Here is a 22,821-nt window from a genome sequence, read left to right as displayed (position 1 = left end):
CTCCTTTGCAAGAACTTGTCTCAAACCTCATCTTCATGTTGACCTGGAGTGGAGATGCAGAGCTCTAGGAAATGGAAAGCCAAATACATTGTCCTGTGTTAAAATTATTTTATTCTCCGCTATGCACAAAGACCTGTGAACTATTTTCAATTTTCCCTATCACCTCTTCTTAAAAAAAGGAAACATTCAGTGACCCTTAAAGTAATTCGTAACTTTTTTTTTTTTTTTTTTTTTTTTTTTTGCGGTACGCGGGCCTCTCACTGCTGTGGCCCCTCCCGTTGCGGAGCACAGGCCCCGCCCCGGACGCGCAGGCGCAGCGGCCATGGCTCACGGGCCCAGCCGCTCCGCGACACGCGGGATCCTCCCGGACCGGGGCGCGAACCCGCGTCCCCCGCATCGGCAGGCGGACTCGCAACCACTGCGCCACCAGGGAAGCCCCATTCATAACTTTTAATATTTTTTTTTCTGATACAGAAAATGTCATGATTCCAGGGGACAGGAAGCCTGGTTACTTTTGATTTTAACCAATTCACATGCACATCACATTGTGCATGAGTTCTCATTCCAAATTTATGTATTACCATTACAATTGGTATACGTTTTAAATGAAACCAACAGTTCTAGGTCCTATTCCTTGTTCTGCTGCTAAGTATATATCTACTTTTTGCTTTGTGCCTCAGTTTACTGGGTAAGAAAAGGGTATTTTGAAATGTCAAATAAGACAGACTGGAAAACACAGTTAATCCCTGCAATTAAAAAAGGCATGGTACAATTATAATCTACTATTATTAGCAGTTCTAAAAGATCACCAAAAGAATGCCAGAATAATGGTCAGGCTCAGAAAAACTTGGGGAGTGAGAACAGACATGGGTAAATACAGAACAAGCACTTGGCATCCCCATCTTTGGAACTTCGAGTGCTCACTGTGTGACTGGGTGATGTCAAGAACATTGTTTGAACAGCAATACACTCCCCCACTGTGCCGGGAATGCATCAATATTGGCGTTGGAAGAGCTGTGTCCTTGGCTTGGCCATTGATCATCTGAGTGACAGGGACACATCACATCTCTTGCCGAGTCTTCCTTCCCTAGCTTGGAGCCAGAGGAGCATTTCTCAGACTGGAGTAAGAATTTAAAAAGAAGAATTTCCTTGTATATGCTACTAATGTGGACTCAAATTAATTTTGTTACACAAATATGTACAAAAATAAATTATGTATAGATTCCTTATGTTTATTCCTTTTATTAAACTGTAAATCCCAATCAAACTTGGAAATTAAGTCCAAATAAACACAGTAAAGTCAATAACATTCAAAGTAAAATTAATTTACTGTGATGAGTAAAGTTTTGTTGAAACTAAATCTCTGCTCCCAATGTGACTCTAGAACTGGCTCCCATGGTGCAGAAGCCTTTGAGGTCAGCATCTTCTACTACCACAGGCGCCAGATGACTCACTCCTTCCACTGATTTCTTCTATTCAAGTAAACACTTCAGTCGTACATCATTGTGTACAAATGTGACGTTAATTTGCTTCAGGTGGGGCAAAGCCATCTGACTGTTCTTTTCTCTCTGATTCTTTAAAAACCTGGCACCCATAATGTTGGAAACCCCACTGAAAATCTTGGCACTGAAATTGCGTGCAGAGCTTGATGGCACGGGTGTCATTCAGATGGTCCCTCATATTACTGTATTAACTTTTAAGATTATCATAGAAATGAAAGCATAAAAAGAGATTCTGGTGACATCTCAAACACTGGAGAATATACTTGCCCAACCCTAGGGTTCCATGGATCTCAGACTGAGAAACTAGTGCTCCCTAAGTCCACTTCTGACATTCACATCTCCTGAATCCAGGAAGAGTGTCTATGATTACGAGCTACAATCCTTATTTTTGCCAGTAACTTCAGATTCTGACCCGATCTTCCTTGATGAAATGGCAGGAAGTCAGGTCGGCCGGTTTGATGGTCTCCCACTCCCTTTCCCAGGTCAGTCTGTGAATACACCAAAGGACAGTGGCCTGAGCAGGAAGGGGAAACAGCTTAGATAGGCTACATGCTGGAGAATGACCTCAGGGTAGCAGTCCAATACGTCAAGAGCTGCCGGAAGAGCTCTCTCCCTTCTTAGTCTTAGTGGGTGTTTTTGAGTTCCAGGGCAGTGATGTTTGGAAAAGCGACTTGCACCCTGCAGCGGGTGCTCATAAGCACGGCGTCCTCCTCCCCTGCCTCCACACTCACTTTCTCTCCTCCCCTCTCACATTGGAGGGTTTTCGGGAGCCCTGTGGAGAAAGAAGGGGTCGTTTCTCCTGCTCATAGGGTATCACAAAGAAGGAACTCACGACAGAGAATCTTGCAGATGCTGAAAACACTGGGAGCTAATCAATAACCTTGGAGTCCTCCAAAACCATCACATGGGGGGAAATATCCACAACAGTGGGGAGACCTTTACCAGTGGCCCCCCCGAGACTTCTTGAATGTTGAAAATGTCAACTTTGCAGGAAAGTCTTTCTTTTGCTTTCAAGAATTAAGAGAATTGTTTCCTCTGTTTCGAAACTACAATTCACATGGTTGCCTCGGCTCACTCCTGAGGTCATTGTTGCGTCTGCGTGCCAAGTAGATGAGGCAGGCAAGGGGACTTATATTTCATGTGGAAGGGTGAGACTTCTAAATAGAGCTCATGCTTTTGAAACATCTTAAAAGGATTAGAATTACTACTTATGTCATCGTATCCATATCTCATCCACCCATGAGGGATGTTTGCAACCAACCTTTGAACATCACTTCTCATTTTCTCAGTGTGGCCCCCACATCAGCAGCAGCACCTGGTTCCTTGTCAGGAGTGTACATTTCGGGGCCTCACCTCAGACCTGCCGAATCGGATACCCTGGGCTGGAGCTCAGCAATCTGTGCTGTAACAAGCCCTGCCGGGGATTCTGACCCCAGCTCAGATTTGAGGATCGTTGTTGGAGACAGCTGACAGCAGTGGCTCTCAGCCTTGGTTCAAAATAGAATCATCTGGGGAGCTTTTAAAAATCCTTGATGCCTGGGCCTCACCTCCACTCCAGTTAAATCAGATTATCTGGGAGTTGGGACTCAGGTATTAGTGTTTTTATAGCTCCTCGGGTGATCCGACATGCTGAGAATGGATGCCCTTCACGCCGTCGCTGCTCAAAGTGTGGGTTTGGCGAAGCTGCATCAGTGTCTTGTGAGAGCTGTCTGCAGATGCAGAACCTCGGGCCCAGCTCCTGGCCTGTGGACTCAGAATCTGCATTTCGCAAGATCCCTGGTGATTCCTGCCCACTGTACAGTCTGAGAAATGCTGGGCTGTCATCAGGGCTACTCCTGATTACTGAGCTGCTGTATGCATGATGTGTCTGCTGTCCTGTCTTCACCTGTGATGAGTGATGTGACATCTCACTTTTCTTTCGCAGGATACAACAGACTACGTTGCGTACGTAGCTAAGGACCCTGTTAATCGCAGAGGTAAGCGATGTGTGACTTTCGTCATCTCTCACTCATGTGCAGCCAGGCTTAACAATGGATACCAGATGGTCCTCATGATCTCAGCCCTCTTCATCCAAACTAACAGTGTCATACCGTACTGTTAGCGATAATCGAGGTTTGCGGGCAGTGACGCGTGGCGGCACACCTGGCTGGGTTAGGAGATGCTGGATGTCTGAGAGCTTTAAACACACACCTGTATCCAGATGGCTAGGGCTTGGTACACCTGACCTGCGCATGGCAGCTCCCGCTCACTCATACTCTGAAGGTGCCCTCAGTTACACCTGAAGACTTCGCAAACCGCTGGCCTCCTGCCCAGCTCCAGCTCCTTGCGTGTCCACTGCCAACTAAGTCTCCCCGAGAAGCCTCATGCTGCTCTGCATGGCCCTGGAAGCCAGTGTCCAAGCTCAGGTGCTGCCCTCTTACACCCCGCAAAGGTGCTAGGGCCTCAGACGCAGGTTGGGTAGGGGATTTGAAACATCCAAGTACATCCCATCTTCATGGAACCTTTATTCCTAGACCCTCCCTACATACCCACCACCCCATTTCTTTCATCATTTACGAAACCAAAGGGTCCCCCCCAGCTCCAATGTTAACAAGCTTGGGCAGGTGGGCTGATTAGGGGGCGCTACCCTTGAATCCCGGGCAGCCACCGGGTGCTGCATAACTCCAATTTAGAACTCACTGACCAAGGTCACCTGTGGGGTTTGTAATGCTACAAATGGCACTGCCCTCTACCACCCATTGCTTCCCCTCCTCCCACCCTCTACCCCAGGTACCCATTGTTAAGATTTCCCAGTTGGCTTTGCAGAAGTGTTATATCTGTCCATATACATATATATACTCTTCTTCTGTTAACATTTCACCACAGATGAGATTTTAGCATTCTGTTTTTGCACCAACCTTGGGGGAGGGGGAGGTGGCAGGCTGCACTCATCCCAGAATTAACACTTGTTGAAGTTCTTCCTTTATTTTTGTTTGTTCTAAGTTAGCTTCAAGTAATCCTAGACCTTTTTTTTTCACATCCTTAATGGCTCCTAGGTCAATGGTTCGGAAAATGAACTGTACTTTAGAATCACCTGGGGAGCTTTAAAAAAAATCTCAATGCTCAGGCCTCAGAGAGGGGTGCCCAGGCAACTGTATTTTTTAAAAGCTCTCCAGATGATTCCCATGTACAGCCAGGGCTGAGAAATCAGGCTGTAGGTCCAGACCCTGAAGGAGTTTAACCCTGTGCAATTCGACTTAGGGCCATGGAAGCATACAAGCTGATACCTTGTTTCACGGCTGCCAACCAGCAGCGCCTTCTGTCCACAGTACCTTTTCAAAGTCATGGAAATCAGGATCCACTCCATGTGCTCGGTGGTTGCTGGACCAGCTGCCTTTGGGACCCACATGCAGTGCTGGTGTGAAGACAAACTTGTGCCAGACCTCTGTGCTGTTGCTGGTGCTTTGGGGGCACCAGCAGCGTAGGGGTCCTTTGAGATGCTTGATAGGAGATGATCACTCCCTCCTTCCAGTTATCTGTTGCCTGTAACAAATCTTAATGGCTTAACAGCCATCATTTTAAAATATCTTTTGATATGATGAAGTATCAAGTGTCCAGGCAGGGCTCAGTTGGCCAATTCTCCTGCTCTCTGTGCCATCAGTGGGGTATTGGGTGGTCTTTGGCTGGTGGCTGGCCTGGTCTAGAGGGTCCAAGCTGACTTCACTTCCACGCCTTGGACCTTGGCAGGGAGGACAAGAAGTCAAAGCCAGCAGGGTCCTTCTCCCTCTGCAAGGAGTCTCAGGGTCCCTCCAAGTGGCCCCTGAATCAGGGTAGTAGGACTTCCCACATAGCAACTCTGGGCTCTATGATGCCAAAGTGGATGCCAAAGACCAGGCACTGCTTCATCTCTGTCATAGTTGACTAGTCAGAGCTGTCCCAGGCAGCTCAGATTCAGGGGAGGGGAACCAGACCTGCCCTCCGACAGGAATTTGCAGTCTTCCTTATCCATCACATCTCTGTTCCCGCACGTACACAGGCAGCCCCAGCCTCCTGGGAGGCCGTGTGGGAAGGGAGGGGAGTCATAGATCTGGCCATGAACAGTATCTCAGAGCACGCTTTGCCTCCATCTGATATGTGTCCACCCACCACTGCCTCCTTCCGCAAGGAGCTGGGGGAGGGCTCCCGCGGCTGCTCTCTTTTCTTTCCTCCTGCCCTAGGCCAGGAAGAGAGTTTAATTGAATAAGCATGGTCTCTGCCATGCAGGAGTCAGATTAGCAAGAAATTCTGGGAGTGAATGTTCTTATTTGGACTCTTAAATATCCAACTCCCCACGCAGAGGCCCCAGTTGATGTGCTGACCCCATTGTGGTTCCCTGGCTGCAGGCAGGCATCAAGGCACATTTGGAGCCCAGAAAGTCTTCCGTCAAAATCCTGCAGAGAAGGGTCAAAGTCCTCACTGTTATCATTTGTCCTTTCCACACTGATTCCTGCTTATACATTCTGGTGTATGTTTTTGGGTAATCTAGCAGTATTTACAGTGAGAAAAAAATTATATTTTTCTCTCTAATATCAAGAATCCGTGGCTTATATAATTAATCTGGTGGAAGGGCAAAGGATCTCTGACCCATGTCATTAAGCTCTATGGTAACCACCACCATCTTGAGGAGATGGGGATTGCAAATGAGTGAAGTTTCATGAGGTTGGCACCTTATAGCTGAAAGGCAGGGCTGGCAGGAGACCTGGAAGGTGACTACTGATATATGTAGGATAAAACGCCCAACAAATCAGGCTTTGCTGGATCCTAATATACCATTTTCTTTTCACATTGGAATTTGTATTACTACCCAAGGACTCCCATTCCCTGCAACCTAATGTCTATTGGTTCAGAATGGACTGCTTGGGTCACAAAAGTACATAAAAAATAATGTCCTAATTAGACATATGGCTGCCTGCAGGTGGCATGTACTTCCTATAATTTATAACCACAATAGCATCACTGTTCAGGTGCCTTCTGGAACTCACTGAACTTGCGTGGAAAGTCATATCCTATGGTGCTGACCTGATGGTAGAGAGGCCTGAGTGTTCAGCCGGTATAGCTTCTAACACATCCTGCTGCCTTTTCCCCAGGATTTCCTGAGTAAGGGGGAAACGTGGTGACTGGGCTTGAGAGGGAAGCCCCCCGTGGACTACTGCCTCACATGGCTGCGCTTCCTTCTCCAGGCTTCTCTACTAGCTCACGGTCATTTCAACACTGAATTTAGGGTTCCTCTGGCCTCAGACAGTTGTAGGCCACAGGAGGTGACTTTGCGGGAGAAATTTAAAGAGTATGAACTCCTTAAATACTACAGAACCTTCTCTGGCTTTTCTTTCCCCTAGGAGTAAAACCTCTTCTGTATTAACAGGTGAAAGCAATGATTTATTTTTTTAAGCCAGGAGGTTAAATTCCATCTCATAACACTGTGGTGGGAGGTTAATTTTCCTGTGAGTGAATGATTAGGTTGTTTCCCATATCTGGCTTTCGTCAACCATGTTTTTTTGTGTTTTTTTAAAAAATAAACAAGCCAGTCCCTGGGCTGTAAATACCCTGTGCCAAAGACTGTGAATGTTCCTGCATAGACCAAGCTTCTGGCTGAAAGTCAGACTTGTGTAGTTACCAGCCTGCTGCACATCTCTGCTCAGAAGCCTCCTAGCCCCCTCACCTTGACAAGCCACAGAGCTAAGTCTTTCCTTCCACCACAAAGTATCTGCTTGTCTTACTCATCACGATGTGAGCTCACTCCTGCTCTATCCCCTATCTCGTTTCCTGTGATCTCCCCTCACCTCCACTCCAGCTCCACTGATCTTCTGGCTCTTCCTTGAACATGTCAAGCAAGCACCTGCCTCAGGGCCTTTGCACCTGTTGAGCCCTATGCCTGCAACATCCTTAGACTAGACCTTCCCATGGCTTACTCCCTGACTTCCTTCAGGCTTCTTCTGCGATGCCACCTCCTACATGGCTTTCCCTGGTCATCCTACATGTCACCCTACAACATCATCCTCATCACCCCCTTTATTTCACATTCTTGTCTTTATGGTTGTATTAGTTTCCTGTGACTGCTGTAACAAACTACTGCAAACTTTGTGGCTCAAGACAACAAAAGTTTGCTGTCTCACAATTCTGGAGGCTAAGGGTCTGAAATCAAGGTGTCAGCAGGGCCGTGCTCCCTCCAAATGTTCCAGCGGGGGGAAGGCTTCCTGCTTCTTCCGGCGTCTGGTGGCTCCAGGAGTCCTTGGCTTGTGGCTGCATCACTCTAGTCTTGGCCTCCGTCTTCACATCACCTCCTCCTCTGTGTCTGTGTCACCTCCTCTTCTGACCCATATAAGACACTTGTCATTGGATTTAGGGCCCACCCTAATCCAGAATGATCTCATTTTGAGTCCTTAATTACATCTGCAAAGACCCTTTTTCACAGGTTCAGGGGGTCAGGATGTAGACAGGGCTTTGGCTGCTGGGGGCCACCATTCAACCCATTCTAATGGTATATTTTTCCTTCTTTATCTTCAACGTCCACCTTCTAGACTCTAAGGTCGGTGAGAGCAGGACTCCGTTTTGTTACTTGCTGTATCTGGAGATCCTGGGGCAGAGCCTGGTACAGAGCTGGTGCTCAATAAGTGTCTACTGAGTGAAGTCTGCAGTAAATATTTTGTACCTTTGCCTTGTGCTCACGTGCAAGAATTTTCTTAGGGTTTTTACACCTCTGGGACAAATCACTGTGTTCCGGGACATCTTCAGTTTTAAAAAAAATGGTTATTTCACTTTATAATTCCGCAAGTGGCACAGGAGGGCTCCTTGGCTTCAGCTCTTGTTCAACACTTGGAATTTTTCAGACTTTTAAATCCCTGCCAGTCTGATGGGTGCAAAATTATCTCCTCATAAAGTTTTAGTTTTCCACTCTGGGGCTAGAACAGATGTTAAACAACTCTTAATTAAGAGCATGGGAGCTGAATCTTGGAGTTCTTACCTGTCTCAGATCAGAAAAAATCTGGAACAAGGAGGAACATGTGGATATAGTAAGTGAACAGACTAGGGTTGGCTGAAAACTATGCTTGAGTTTGGAGTCTCCAGTTCTCTGGTAAGAATTCAGTGGTGTTCAGTGTTCCTTTTAAGGGGTGAGAGTTATGAGCCCACTAAGAGGAAGAGACTGCAGTCATTGTTTGGTAGGATTTTCTTCTCGTTAGGTAATGACTCCAGGTGTCTCCGAGGTTCCCTATGTCAGTCACCAGTTGGTAGAGAACTTGGCTATGAATCTGAACTCTTGGAGAGAGTCTGTGAGTCTAGATAAGAGGACAGTGGGACAGTCTGAGATGGGACCCCTTCAAGGGCTGGGCTGCCTTGTGGAGGCCATATGGCTGTGAAGTGTGAGTTGGGTTGGTGTGGGCGTGGGTGGGAGGGGTCATGACTTCTTAAAAGAGCAGCACAGATCCTGAGAGGTTTTCTGCTCATACTTGCAGGGTCGCCCCATGGAAACAATGCCCACTGAGATGGGGTGGCCCATCCCACAGGGTGTGGAAGCAGCCACTGTGGTGGGAAACACATGCTGGAGCCTCTGTCTATAGTCACTGATCTGAGATAGAGTGGGTATTACCCCATAGTCATACGTAAAGGGTGCAGTGAGCCAGTGACACCCTTTCTGTATGTCAGCTGCTCCTGGCCACAAAGGGGGTGGGGAAGTGGGGTCTTACTTTTACAAAGCAAAAAAACAAAAAACAAAAAAAACAACAAAAAAAAACCCAAAATAATCTAATCAGCTAAGATAAGGAATCAACCCCTCCAGACTCAAAATGATTAAGAAGAATATTTCAAAGATGGAAGGATGAATTTCTATCCATCATCATTAGTGATGAACCTCTCACCCAAAATATTTATCTTGCTTTGTGATAATAAATGACAGTGTGATGCTTTCAGGGCCAACAAGACATCTTGAACTTTATTTTATCTTTATTGTATCATTTTTAACATCTTTTAAAAGATATTTTTATAATATACATACTATTATATTAACCTGGGAATATATGTTCATAATTTACAAATAAGTAGAAACGTATTTGGGACACATGCTCAGTATAGTAAAGAGTTCTTTTCTGGTAAGCATGAGAAAATCTTGACAATTTCTTATTTACAGAAGTGAAGCCTTTTTGGGTGTTTGGTGCATGTGATAGGCCTTGCTAGTGCTCACTGATGTCCTGACCTCACGCCTTCCAAGCTCCCAGGAGACTGTACTACCAGCCTCTCCTGGGTGGAGGAGGAGCCAGGCGACAGTTGTGTGTGAGAGCAGAATGGATGAGGCAGTTAGTGCTGGTGCAAGGCCCTGCTGTCTCTTTCTTCCCTGGCTTGGGAGGAGGCCTTGTGTTGAAATTCAGGATTGAAAGATCAAAGCAGCTTGGTTCATGGGGTCACCACCTGGAGAGTTGCTCAGAAATGAACAAGCGAGAATGGGATTGTTTTCAGCCACTAAGATGCTGGGGCTGTTTGTTATTGTGGCGTCACTTGCCTGTGCTGACTAACGGAGCAGCCATCCCAGGCAGGGCTCAGAGAGCTAGCTCAGATGAATGGAGGCCCCAGTTGGCCTGCAGTCCATTTATCAGTCAGATGGCCAGGGCAGTCTTGAACACCAATGGACAGGTGCAGCCACTGGCCTCTGGACTTATTTGGAGCCATTGGGAAACTTGCGGAGGAACTTCTGACCTGCCACTGTCTACTGTGTGGGGAAGATGTGTGGTTGACCCATTAGGAGGCTGCTGTGTGAGGAAAGGCGCTGTGTCCCAGTTCTATCTGGCATGATTACAAGGGCCGCAGCACATCCTGCTCTCAAGTGGCTCATCCCAGGTGGGGAGTGGCCTTTGTGGTGAGGCCTGATGAAGTCCCCTCACTAGTGTCAGGGCTGAGCTGGCTGCTGTGGGGTCTGAGCTGGCTCTCCTGGAAAGCGACATCAGCCTTGCTTATTGGTCAGAGAGAGAGAGACCAGCATGGACAGACAAGCACCCCCACCCCCACCCCAGAGACCACCCCCACTACTGCACTGCTGCCAAAGAGCCCGTCCCCTTCAGAAGGGATAGAATGAGGAATGACCCCATTTTGCTGCTCCTATGTTTGTTTTGGGCCACGTTTTAGGTTTTACAACATCATTCTGAGTCTTGATTCTGGGCCCCACCACTCTGTACCTTCCTCTCATCCAGTTCTTCTCCTTCTTGCTCATGAATGACACCTCCATCCATCCTTTCCTCATGGGATGTAAAACAAGCAGCCCCAATGGTTACCTGTGCCGAGAACCTCATCATTCCTCACACACACACTGAGTCACACAGGTGAGGTTAGAAGACAGTGGCTTTTAGCTAAAGACTGTTGCAACAGTCAGAGAAAATACAGGTCCAGAGAGACCGCCAGCCCAGGGTTAGTTCTGGATTTGGAGTAGGTTTCTGGAACACAGAGAGGCCATTCTACAGAAGGATCCTCAGACCTAGCCAACAGATGACATTTTCACGGTCCACTGAGGAATGAGCCAGGCCCCAGAGCCTGGAGTCGTGATTTAATTCTGCATCTGCAGTTCCTGTCACCCTCTGGTATCTAGACCAGACACCAGGGCTCCACCCTCACCAAGTGAGGGTGCTTCCACCCAGAGCCCTGCATCTTCCCAATGTTCCAGGAACTGATTTAAAGAAGGCCCACTTCCAAACTCGTGTTCTCTAGTGTGTAGAAGATGAGGGGGCCGTGTGGATTGATCATATGGCCCCCTCTGCAGAAACCTTGCTCTTCATTCACTAAGGCTAGGGCACCGATTTTCTCCTTAAAAGAAAAATAAGCTTCACTTTCTTGGCCCGTCCCCAGTTATTCTGTTTCTCCAAAGTACTGGCCAGCAAGTTCTCTTGGCTGGTGCTGATGCTGCGTGGAGGGGGCAGGTGTGGCTGGAAACACAGGGCAGGTGGGGGAGCCAGGTGTCTTTCTCTCACTCTGTCTTAGACTCCTACTTCCTTATTGGCTGGAAAGACACCTCCATTGCTATCCATTAATGAACAACCCCATGACTCCAACAGCTGCTTAATATGGCCTTGCTTTGTGCTTAACTGGGTTGATAATAAATATCGGGTTGATAATAAACCGGGTTGATAATAAATATCAATAATAACATAAAGCAATATCAATACTCAATAATAAAATACAGCCGGGACACCTGTCACCTTGGGCAAATCCCTTGGCCATATCTGAGATAGGGCTAATGTATCCAAGGGATTGCGTTGCAGTCTGAAGCAGCATTCCGGTTACACTTGCTCTTCCCAGGAAATGCTTGTCCCTGTGTCCTCAGGAGCATGCTCCCTCCTCAAGCCTGGGGAGAGAAGAAGCCTGAGGCCCCCCACCCTAGCAGCCGCCATCAGGGTGAGCTCTGTGGTGCCTGGCTGTCTTTGTGCGTGTAGAAGGCGGCATCGTGACGGAAGAGCGGCCAAACTGTGGAGGTGGTGATGTTTCTGTTCCTTCCCTCGCAGTTCCCACCTTAATGAGTCCTCTTTCTGTGCTTGCTTCTCCTGCAGCAGAAGGATGCTTCTGCATCTCCCTAATCACTGCTGGGGAATGGCTACCCCTGTAGCAATGCCTTTCCTCACTGCTGGGCACCCGCTGTGCTCCTGGAGGCACCTTCTTGAAACACAATTGTATCCTAACCGGTGGCAAGAGAAAGATGGAGTGTGACACATGCATCTGTCATTTACTCCAGGGAGATGCCTTTATCCCATTAGTAACAGAGCATGTCATGCTGGTCACGGGACAACGTGAAGGGGCTGGGACTCTTCTGTGGGATGCCATGGACGTGTGTCTGGGGAGAAGACATTCTACTTTCTTGTAGAGCAGAGACGGGACCTTCTTCGGTGCCTTCCCCCACTCAACCCTCTTTTCTCCAAATGTTCCGCATGGATTACACCGCAGCCTGGCCACCAAGACAGCGGGCACCCCAAAGGGGTTAAGGGTTGCTCCAGGTCTCTGAGGGGCCCTCGTCCGGCTGCCAACCCCCCTTTTCTGAGAACTGGCATGAATAGCCAGTCTCGTCCAGTGTAGATGCAGGTGGCCTGTGGTGGGATGGTCATGGTGGTTAATTAATATCCCTTTAAACTCATCTTACAAGGTTGTTGATCTTATTGCTTTGAGTTGCCACGTCTGCTGGTGACACTTTACTCCCACTAGGAAGTAAGCAGACAGCTTGCTCTAAGTCCATCGGATACCTGAGGATTCATTCAATAAGAGCCGGTTTAAGTCTATTTGTTAAGCCTCACGGGGTCTTAAAGGGATTCATTTCTTGTTACTATCAGGTTCTTTGTCTTGTTAAGGTTTCCTTCCAAACCCTGTTTCCCTACTAAGTTCTGAGTTGATATTTTATAGACTCTAAAGCAGTAGAAGAGCAATCAGGTTGAACTTTAAAATGTTACAACGTACTTACAAATAGAACCTTTACTTTTGGAGAGAATAGGCTATTAAGAAATGGATCTCTGTGGTGAAACGGTACCGCTGGGGGCTCTCAGGGATTAAGCTGCACGCAGAGCTGACAGGACATGTCATGAAAGGCACCTCCTTGTCCCTCTCTTCTTCCCTAGTCTGCGGGCTTTCACCCTCAGGAAGGAGGAGCCTGGGTAGCTCCAGTGTCTGTCTCTAATGAGCCTGTGTCCCTTGCTCCTACAGCTTGTCACATTCTGGAATGTTGTGACGGGCTGGCCCAGGAGGTCATCGGCTCCATCGGACAAGCCTTTGAGCTCCGGTTTAAGCAATATTTGCAGTGTCCTTCCAAGATCCCCTCTCTCCATGACCGGTGAGTAGCACTGTGGTAGCTCTGTGACACCGTTTGCAGTGGCCTCTCTGCATTTTCTGACCTTTCCTCTTAAAAACACTTAAAAGGAGGAAACCACAAAACCACCTCCCCGAGGACTGCTCTGAACAGACACAGTTAATCCCAGGGCTTCCTGGGCCGGGAGACACCTGGCTGGTGCTGGGCCATGGCTCAGGAAACTGACAGATGGAAGCCGACATATGGGCGATGCTCCCAATGTTTAGAAAAACATTTTCTTGAAACTATAGTGACAGTAGCCAAGGTTACAAAAAAACACATTGTAATATGTTTTTGTTCTGTTTCCTCTGCAAGCACGTGATGTTTCCATATGTTGCCTCCTTGGGTGGGTGTCACCACAGGTTCTACCTGTCCCATTGTCCTTGTCCTCAGGGTTAGCCAAAGTCCTGATTTAGAGGCTCCCTTCGTGAGGCGCTCCGCTTGGAATGACGAGCATTGATTCTGCTCTATTGGCTTTCGTAGCTTTCCGACTTGGCCTGTGTGGCCCTGGGCAAGTTCTTTAACCAGTCTGGGCCTCAGCCGTTTTCTCTGTAAAATAGGAATAATAGTGGCTTGGCAGTATTTTAAGCGTTCACTGAAATAGTAAGTGTAAACAGGAATTGTGAGATGTTTAGTTTATTATAAAAAATGTTCAGAGTCTACCCTTGAGTTTCCTTAGGACTTAAGAATATTCCATGCAGCATTTAAAAAAAACTAATATGGGGCATGTTAGTTATTCAGTCAGCTGTCCTATTGAAAGCCTATTACAATGGTGTGTTCGCTGTCAATAAAACTTTATTTCTCCTGAATTTACTTTTTATGTTTTCTCCAACTTCTGCAGCCACATTCCAGGACTTAGTTGTGAAGGCAGTGCCTACCTCTACCTTCATTATTATGAAGTCTCCTTTCATCTCTCTGAAGTCTTCACCTTTCTTGAAAGAGACTTTTAATTTTTTTTTCCTTCATCCACTGGAAAATTTCTGTTAAGACATTCATTCTGGAGGTGCCTGTGAAGGCCCCATTTTTTTCCTGGTTGATAAAGACTTCTGCAAACTCATACAAGTTGTGTGAAAAAAGAGTTAGAAAGTGGAGGGGACACGAGAGCACTTGGCAGGAGAGTGGGTGAACAAAAAGTTCTAAGTTTTATTTTATAATGGGATGTAGTCATTAAACAGAATTCATCAGTATATGTGTATTACCAGAATTAATCTCAAATACTTTAAATGGAGTGAAAAAGGATATGAACCATCTATGGAAATTTTAAAAACACATACACAATTGTATATATAGGTTATGGATAAGTGCATGTATATAAAGAGTATAAAAACATGCAAGAATATTACATACCAACTCTAGGACATCTGAGGATGACAGGGACATGGGTGGGCTTTAACTGATTTTGTTAAGTGTATTTCCTCCCTAACATTTTATAACAACAGTGTTCCAATATACAGAAAGAATTGTGCAGGGAACATCTGTATACCCACCGTCTAGATTTTACCATTAACATTTTACAGTTAATATCACGTATTTTTTCATCCAGAGCAAGTTTGACAAGTTTTATTTCTTTAAAGAAAAGGTATCAAATATAGCAAAATGTTCACACTTGTTTAATCTCAGTGGTGGATGTGTAGGTGGCTTTTATATTAATTCAGGCTCTTCTGTACTTTTGAAATGTTGCAAAGAAGTCAAATAAATCCTATTAAAATGATATGTCAAAAAATGAGTGGGGGGAGTTAATTGAACTACCGTGCTTCTCCAGGAATATACTTAAGGTATGAAGTCCTGTATATGTTTCTATATAATAAAGTTTGAAGAAGTTTTGGGGAAAGAGAATGAAGTAGAGAGACCTTATCTACTGAGAAAACTTTCAACCCAATATGCAAGTAATGGTATAACATTTCTAAAGCAGAGCAGGAACAAGGGGACCTGTGTTCCCTGACATCAGTCTCACCTTGTCTGACAAGCTGCTTGTTGTGTCCACTAAGCAGGTCTGAGATCCAGGGAGCAGCTGGGAATGCACCCCCTCTGTCCCAGCTGGGGACATCCTGGGCCATGAGGGAATGCACTTTGCCTCCAGCTGCCATGTCTCTCTTCCCCTCCCTGCTCTGTTATGGGGACCCTGGACTCTGGAGGGCACTGGCCCATTTTCCTTCTAGATTTCCCAGGGGCCAGCAAAACAGGAGGTTCTATTTGTGAGCAGTTCTCCTTGGGTTTTCTGCTCACTTGCTCAGGCCATTTCTCTTCAAATTGGGCATGAGCTGGAGGTATGAGAATTGGCACAGTCAGCTTCTTTGTCCACATTCCTCAGAGTAGAGCTGGGGACAGGTGAGCGTGGCGTGAGTGGGGCAGCATTAGGTCCCAGCAAGCTGCCCCAGCATCTCAAAGTTTCATGTTGGTGGCACATGACTTCCTCTTTCCTTCTTCTCTTGCTGCTAGTGAGTGGATGGCTTTACTTATTCGTGGCTTATTTTTTGTTCATTGTATTAATTATTGGGGGAGAGACTCTGTGACCTGGAGTCATCGCCCATCTCCAACTGGAAATAAAAAATAATACTTTTAAATGAATGGGTTTTTTGGTATGGTATGATTTTCCCAGAAGATTTTTTTCCTCTGATTTTTCTTGCAGAAATCCAAGGTTATTTTCATCACAAAACCAGAGAAGACAATGAAAAAGAATTCAAATGTAGCCAAAGCTCCATTTATTATTTTTTAAAAAATTGATATATAGTTTATTTATGATAAAATTACCCTTTAAAAATATACAGTTCTGTGGTATTTAGTATTGTCAAAGATAGCACAAGTACAATCATCACCACTATCTAATTCCAGAACATTTTTCATCATCCCAGAAAGAAACCCCGTACTCATTAGCAGTTACTCCCCATTTTCCAAACCCCTTTCCCCAGACAACCACTACTCTACTTTCTGTCTTTATTGATTTGCCAATTCAGGACATTTTATATAAATGTTATCATACAACATGTGCCTGACTTCTTTCACTTATTGGAATGTTTTCAAGGTTAATCCATAGAGTAGCATGTATCAGTATGGCATTTTTTTTTTAGGGCTGAACAATATTCCTTTGTATGCATATGTTACCTTATGTTCATTCATTCATCAGTTTATGGACATTTGGGTTATTTTGACCTTTTAGTTCTTATGAATAATGCTGCTATGAAGATGTGTACAAGTTCCTGTGTGGACAGATGTTTCAGTACTCTTGGGTATATAACTAGGAGATGAATTGCTCAGTCATATGGTAACTCTATGCTAAAATTTTGAGAAACTACCAAGCTGTTTTCCAAAGTGGCTGTACCATTTTATATTTTCACCAGCAATGTATGAAATTTCCAATTCCACCGACATTTGTTATTGTCCATCATTTTGATTTTAGCTATCCTAGTGAGTACAAAGTAGTCTCTGATTGTGGTTTTGATTTGCATTTTCTTGTTGACTAATGATGTCAAGCATCTTTTCATGTGCTTATTAGTTATTTGTATATCTTCTTTGGAGAAAGGTCTGCTCAAATCCTTAGCTCATTTTTAAGATTGAGTTATTTGTCTTTTTATTGTTGTATAGAAGTTCTTTATATATTGTAGATATAAGTCTCTTTTCAGATATATGATTAGCAAATATTTTCTCCATTTTTTGTGTTGTCTTCACATTTTTTTGATAATATCCTTTGAAGCACAATAGTTTTTAATTTTGATGAAGTCCAATTAATGTACTTATTTTTTCTTTGGTTGCTTTTGTTTTTGGTGTCATATGTAAGAAACCATTGCCTAATCCAATGTCATGAAGGTTTACATCTATGTTTTCTTCTAAGTTTTAGCTCTCATTTTCAGGTCTTTAATCCATTTGACTTAATTTTTGTATATGGTGTGAGGTAAGGGTCCAACTTCATTCTTTCACAAATGGCTATCCAGTTGTCACAGCACCGTTTGTTGAAAAGACTATTTCACACGTTGAACTGTCTGGGCATCCATGTTGAAATCAATTGACCATAAATGTATGGGTTTATTTATGGACTCTTAATTCTATTCCATTGATTTATATGTCTATCCTTATGCCAGTACCACATAGCCTTGAATAGTATAGCTTTATAGTTAGTTTGAAATCAGGAAGTATAAGTCCTCCAACTACATTCTTCTTTGTCAAGATTGTTTTCACTATACTGGGCCCCTTGCAATTTCAAATAAATTTTAGCATAGCTTGTCTACTTTTACAGAAAAGGCACTTGGGATGTTTATAGAGGAGATTGTCTTGAATCCATAGACCAATTTGAGGAGTACTTCCATCTTAACAATATTTAGTCTTCCAATCCCTGAACACAGGATGTCTTTCCATTTATTTAGAGTTTCTTTAATTTCTTTCAACAGTGTTTTGTAATTTTCAGTGTACAAGTCTTGCACTTGCTTTGATAATTTTTACTACCAAAAGAATAAATCTTTTATTCTTTTTGATACTATAATAAAAGGAATTGCTTGTTAATTTTATTTTTTCATTGTTAATGTATAAAAATACAATTGATTTTTGAATATTTATTATGTATCCTGCAAACTTACAGAATTCATTTATTAGCTCTAATCATTTGTGTGTGTGTGTGTGTATTCCTTAGTATTTTTTATGTACAAGATCATGTCCTGTGCAAATAAATTTAGTTTTATTACTTCTTACTTCCTAATTTGAATTCTTTTATTTCTTTTTATTATCTAATTGTCCTGGCTAGAATCTCTAGTACAATGAATAGAGGTGGAAAGACAGGACAACCTTGTCATATTCCTAATTTTAGGAGGAGAGCATTCAGACTTTCACCATTAATTGTGTTCTTAGCTGTGGGCTTTTCATAGATGCTTTTTCAGGTTGAGAAAATGCCCTTCTATTCTAAGTTTTTTGAGGGTTTTTATCATGGAAAAGTGTTGAATTTTGTCAAATGATTTTTCTGTGTCTACTGAGATGAGGTTTTGGTATTTGTTTTTATTCTACTGGTATGACATATTACATTAGTTGATTTTTGAACGTTGAACCAATCTTACATTGCTGGAAGAAATCTCACTCAGTCATGGTGTATGATTCTTTTTGTATGTTGCTGGACTTGGTTTGCTAGTATTTTGTTTTCCATCCATATTCATAAGAGATATTGGTCTGCAGTTTTTTTTTTTCTTGTGGTGTCTTTGTCTGGCTTTCATATCAGGGTAATACTGGCATGATAGACTGAGTTTGGAAACTTCTGTCCTCTTCTATTTTTTTGGAAGAGTTATGAAGAATTGCTGTTAATTCTCCTTTAGATGTTAGAAATCACCAAGAAGCCATATGATTCTGGGCTTTTTTTGGGATGCAAGATTTTGTTTACTAATTTAATCTCTTTATCTGTTACATTTCTGTTTAGATTTTCTATTTATTCTTGAGTCATTTTGGTAGATTGAGTCTTTGTAGGAATTTTTCCATTTCATCTAGGTTATCTAATTTGTTGGCATATGATTTTTAATAGTTTCTCTTATAATCCTTTTAATTTCTCTGTGTTTGGTAGCAGACTTTCCTCTTTCCTTCCTAGTTTTGGTAATTTGAGTCTTCTGTCTTTTTTCTTGGTCAGTCTAGCTATAGCTTTGTCAATATTGTTGATTTTTCTAAGAACCAACTCTTGGTTTCATTGCTTTTCTCTATTGATTTTCTACTAACTATTTTATTTATTTCCACCTTAATATTTATTATTCTTCCTTCTGCTTGCTTTGGGTTTAGCTCTTATTTTCTAGTTTATTAAAGTAGAAGGTCAGGTTATTGATTTGAGATTGTTATCATATAGACATTTACAGTTCATAAATTTCCCTCTAAGCACTGCTTTATGTTCAGCCCATAAGTATTGGTATATTGTTTTTGTTTTTATTCATCTGAAAGTTTCTTCCAATTTCCCTGTGATTTATTTTCTGATCCATTTGTTATTTAGGCATGTGTTGTTTAATTTCTGCATATCAGTGAATTTCCCAAATTTCTTTCTAGTATTGATTTCTGCTTTATTTCCATTATGGTCTGAAAACATATGTTGTATGATTTTAATCTTTTAAAAATTTTGAGTCTTATTTTGTGGCTTAACATATGGTCTATCCTGGAGAATGTTTCATGTGGACTCGAGAAAATTTATATTCTGTTATTGAATGGAGTGTTCTATAGATGTCTGTTAGGTCTAGTTGATGTATAGTGTTCAATTTTCTATTTCCCAATCTTCTCTCTGGTTGTTCTATCCATTATTGCAAGTGGGTATTGATGTCTTCAAATATTAGTACTGCACTCTTTCTCCCTTTGATTCTGTCAGATTTTGCTGCATATAGTTTAGGGTCTGTTGTGAGGTACATATAGCTTTATAATTATTGTATCTTCTTGACTGGTTGCTCTTTTATCTTTGTCTCTAGTAAAAATTTTGTCTTGAAGTCTATTTTGTCCAATATTAGTAGAGTTACTGTAGCTCTCTTTTGGTTACTGTTTGCATGAAATACCTTTTTACATCCTTTTACTTTCAACCTAAATCTTTAAATCTAAAATGTGTTTTAAATCTAAAATGTGTTTTAAATCTAAAATGTCTTTCAATCTAAAATGTGTCTCTTGTAGAAAGCATATAGTCAGATCACGTTATCTTAAAAATCCATTCTGCCAATCTTTGTTTTTTAATTGGAGTGTTTAATGTATTTACATTTAATGTAATTACTGATAAATTAGGATTTTACCTGACATTTTTCTATTTTTTTCTGTATGTGTTATGTCATTTTTTTTGTCCCTTTGTTTCTCCATTATTGCTTTCTTTGGTGTCAAATAAATATTTTATGAGTGAACTCTTTTCATTACCTTGTTTTTTTATTTTTTTGCGGTACTCGGGCCTCTCACTGTTGTGGCCTCTCCCATTGCGGAGCACAGGCTCTGGACGTGCAGGCTCAGCAGCCATGGCTCACAGGCCTAGGCACTCCGCGGCATGTGGGATCTTCCTGGACCGGGGCGCGAACCCGTGTCCCCTGCATCGGCAGGCAGACTCTCAACCACTGCGCCGCCAGGGAAGCCCTAACTGTCTTTTAAAAGTTATTTTCTTAGTGGTTGCCTTGGGGATTACAACTAACATCTTAATTTGTAACAATTTAGTTCAAATTAACACCAATTTAATTGCAATAGTATACAAAAACTTTGCTCCTATGTGGCTCTATTTCTCCACCTTCCATTGTGCTGTTATGTTATGAAGATTCCATGTTTATACATTGAGTGCTCATCAGCACAGGTTTATAGTTATCACTTTATTCAGTTGTCTTTTAAATCAGAGAGGAGAGGAAAAGAGTTATGGACAAAAACTACATTTATACTTTTTCATACTTATTTTAGTATTTGCCTATGTATTTAACTTTACCATTATCCTCTATTTTTTCATGTGACATGAATTATTGTTTAGTGGCTTTCATTTTAGCCTGAAGTACTTCCTTTAGTATTTTTTCATAGTGCAGATTTGTTAGTGATGAATTTTCTAGGTTTTTATTTATCTGGCACTGTTTTAACTTTTGATTCATTTTGAAGGATAGTTTTGCTGGGTACAGGCATACCTCAGAGATATTGAGGATTTGGTTCCAGACCACTGCAATAAAGTGACTATCACAATAAAGCAAGTCACACAAAATTTTTGGTTTCCTAGTGCATTTAGAAGTTATGTTTACAATATACTGTAGTCGATTAAGTGTGCAATAGTATTATGTCTAAAAAATAATGTACACACCTTAATTATCAATACTTTATTGCTAAAAACTTTATTGCTAACCATCATCTGAGCGAGTGGCAACGTTTTTGCTGGTAGAGGGTCTTGCCTCAGTGTTGATGGTCGCTTACTGATCAGGGGTGATGGTTGCTGAAGGTTGGGGTGACTGTGACATATTCTTAAAACAAGACAACAATGAATTTTGCCACACTGATTGACTCTTCCTTTCATGAATGATTTCTCTGTAGCATGTGATGCTGTTTGATAGCATTTCCCTCACAGAATTACCTTCAAAATTGGAGTCACTCCTCTCAAAGGCTGCCACTGCTTATCAAATAAGTTTATATAACATTCTAACACTTTGTTGTCATTTCAACAATCTTCACAGCATCTTCACCAGGAGTAGATTCCATCTCAAGAAACCACTCTCTTTGCCCATCCCTAAGACACAGCTCCTCATCCATTAAATTTTTATCATAACATTCCAGCAATTCAGTCACATCTTCAGGCTCCATTTCTAATTCTGGTTCTCTTGCTATTTCCACCACATCTGCAGTTACTTCCTCAACTGACGTCTTGAACCCCTCAAAGTCATCCATGAGGGATGGAATTAACTTATTCCAAACTCCTGTTAATGGTGATGATTTTACCTCTTTCCATGAATCATGAGTGTTTTTGATGGCATCTAGAATGGTCAGTCCTTTCCGGAAGTTTTCAGTTGACTTTGCTCAGATCGATCAGAGGAATAGCTATGTATGGCAGCTACAGCCTTATGAAATGCATTTCTTAAATAATAAGACTTGAAATTGAAGTTACTTCTTGATCCATGGGCTGCAGAATAGATGTTGTGTTAGCAGGCATGAAAACAACATTAATCTCATTGGCATCTCAGTTGGAGCTCTTGGGTGACCAGGTACATTGTCAATGAGTAGTAATATTTTGAAAGGAATCTTTTTTCCAGGCAGTAGGCCTCAATAGTGGGCTTGAAATATTCAGTTAACCATGCTGTAAACAGATGTGCTGTCATCCAGGCTTTGTTGTTGTATTTACAGAGCATAAGCAGAGCAGACTTAGCATAATTCTCAAGGGCCCTAGGATTTTCAGAATGGTAAACGAGCATTGGCTTCAACTTAAAGTCACCAGCTGCATTAGCACCTAACAAGAGAGTCAGTCTGTCCTTTGAAGTTTTAAAGCCAGGCATTGACTTCTCTCTAGCTATGAAATTCCTAGATGGAATCTCCTTCCAATATGAGGCTATTTTATCTGCACTGAAAATCTGTTGTTTAGTGTAGCCACCTTCATTAATTATCTTAGCTAGATCTTCTGGATAACTTGCTGCAGCTTCTACATCAGCACTTGGGGCTTTACCTTGCTCTTTGATGTCATGTAAATGGCTTCCTTCCTTAAGCCTCATGAACCAACCTGTGCTAGATTCAAGTTTTTCTTCTGCAGCTTCTTCATCTTTCTTAGCCTTCATAGAGTTGAAGAGAGTTAGACTTGCTCTGCATTAGGCTTTGGCTTAAGGTAAAGTCGGGATTGGTTTTATATTCTACCCAGACCATTAAAACTTTCTACATATTAGCAATAAGGCTGTTTCACTTTCTTATTCATGCGTTCACTGGAGTAGCACTTTTAATTTCCTTCAAGAATGTTTCCTTTGCATTCACAACTTGGCTAACTGTTTGGCACAAGAAGCCTAGCTTTTGGACTGTCTCAGCTTTTGACATGCCTTCCTCACAAAGTTTAATCTTTTCTAGCTTTTGATTTAAAGT

The 22,821-nt window shown here is 42.8% G+C and overlaps 1 protein-coding gene across 1 annotated transcript in view; it reads left to right on the top strand.

The window, feature by feature from the left end:
* The window catches only part of SHC3 (SHC adaptor protein 3), a 149,101-nt gene that overhangs the window by 90,104 nt on the left and 36,176 nt on the right, over nt 1-22,821 (top strand). Inside the window, exons 6-7 of the mRNA XM_024130860.1 lie at nt 3,427-3,478; nt 13,182-13,308. Of these exons, the coding sequence (XP_023986628.1) occupies nt 3,427-3,478; nt 13,182-13,308 (179 nt within the window). The remainder of the gene's footprint in view (nt 1-3,426; nt 3,479-13,181; nt 13,309-22,821) is intronic.

Source organism: Physeter macrocephalus, chromosome 9 (assembly GCF_002837175.3).
Source record: "Physeter macrocephalus isolate SW-GA chromosome 9, ASM283717v5, whole genome shotgun sequence".
In the NCBI taxonomy this organism is placed as follows: Eukaryota; Metazoa; Chordata; class Mammalia; order Artiodactyla; family Physeteridae; genus Physeter; species Physeter macrocephalus.
Note: the sequence above shows the minus strand (reverse complement) of the source record. Positions and strands in the feature narration are given on the sequence as shown.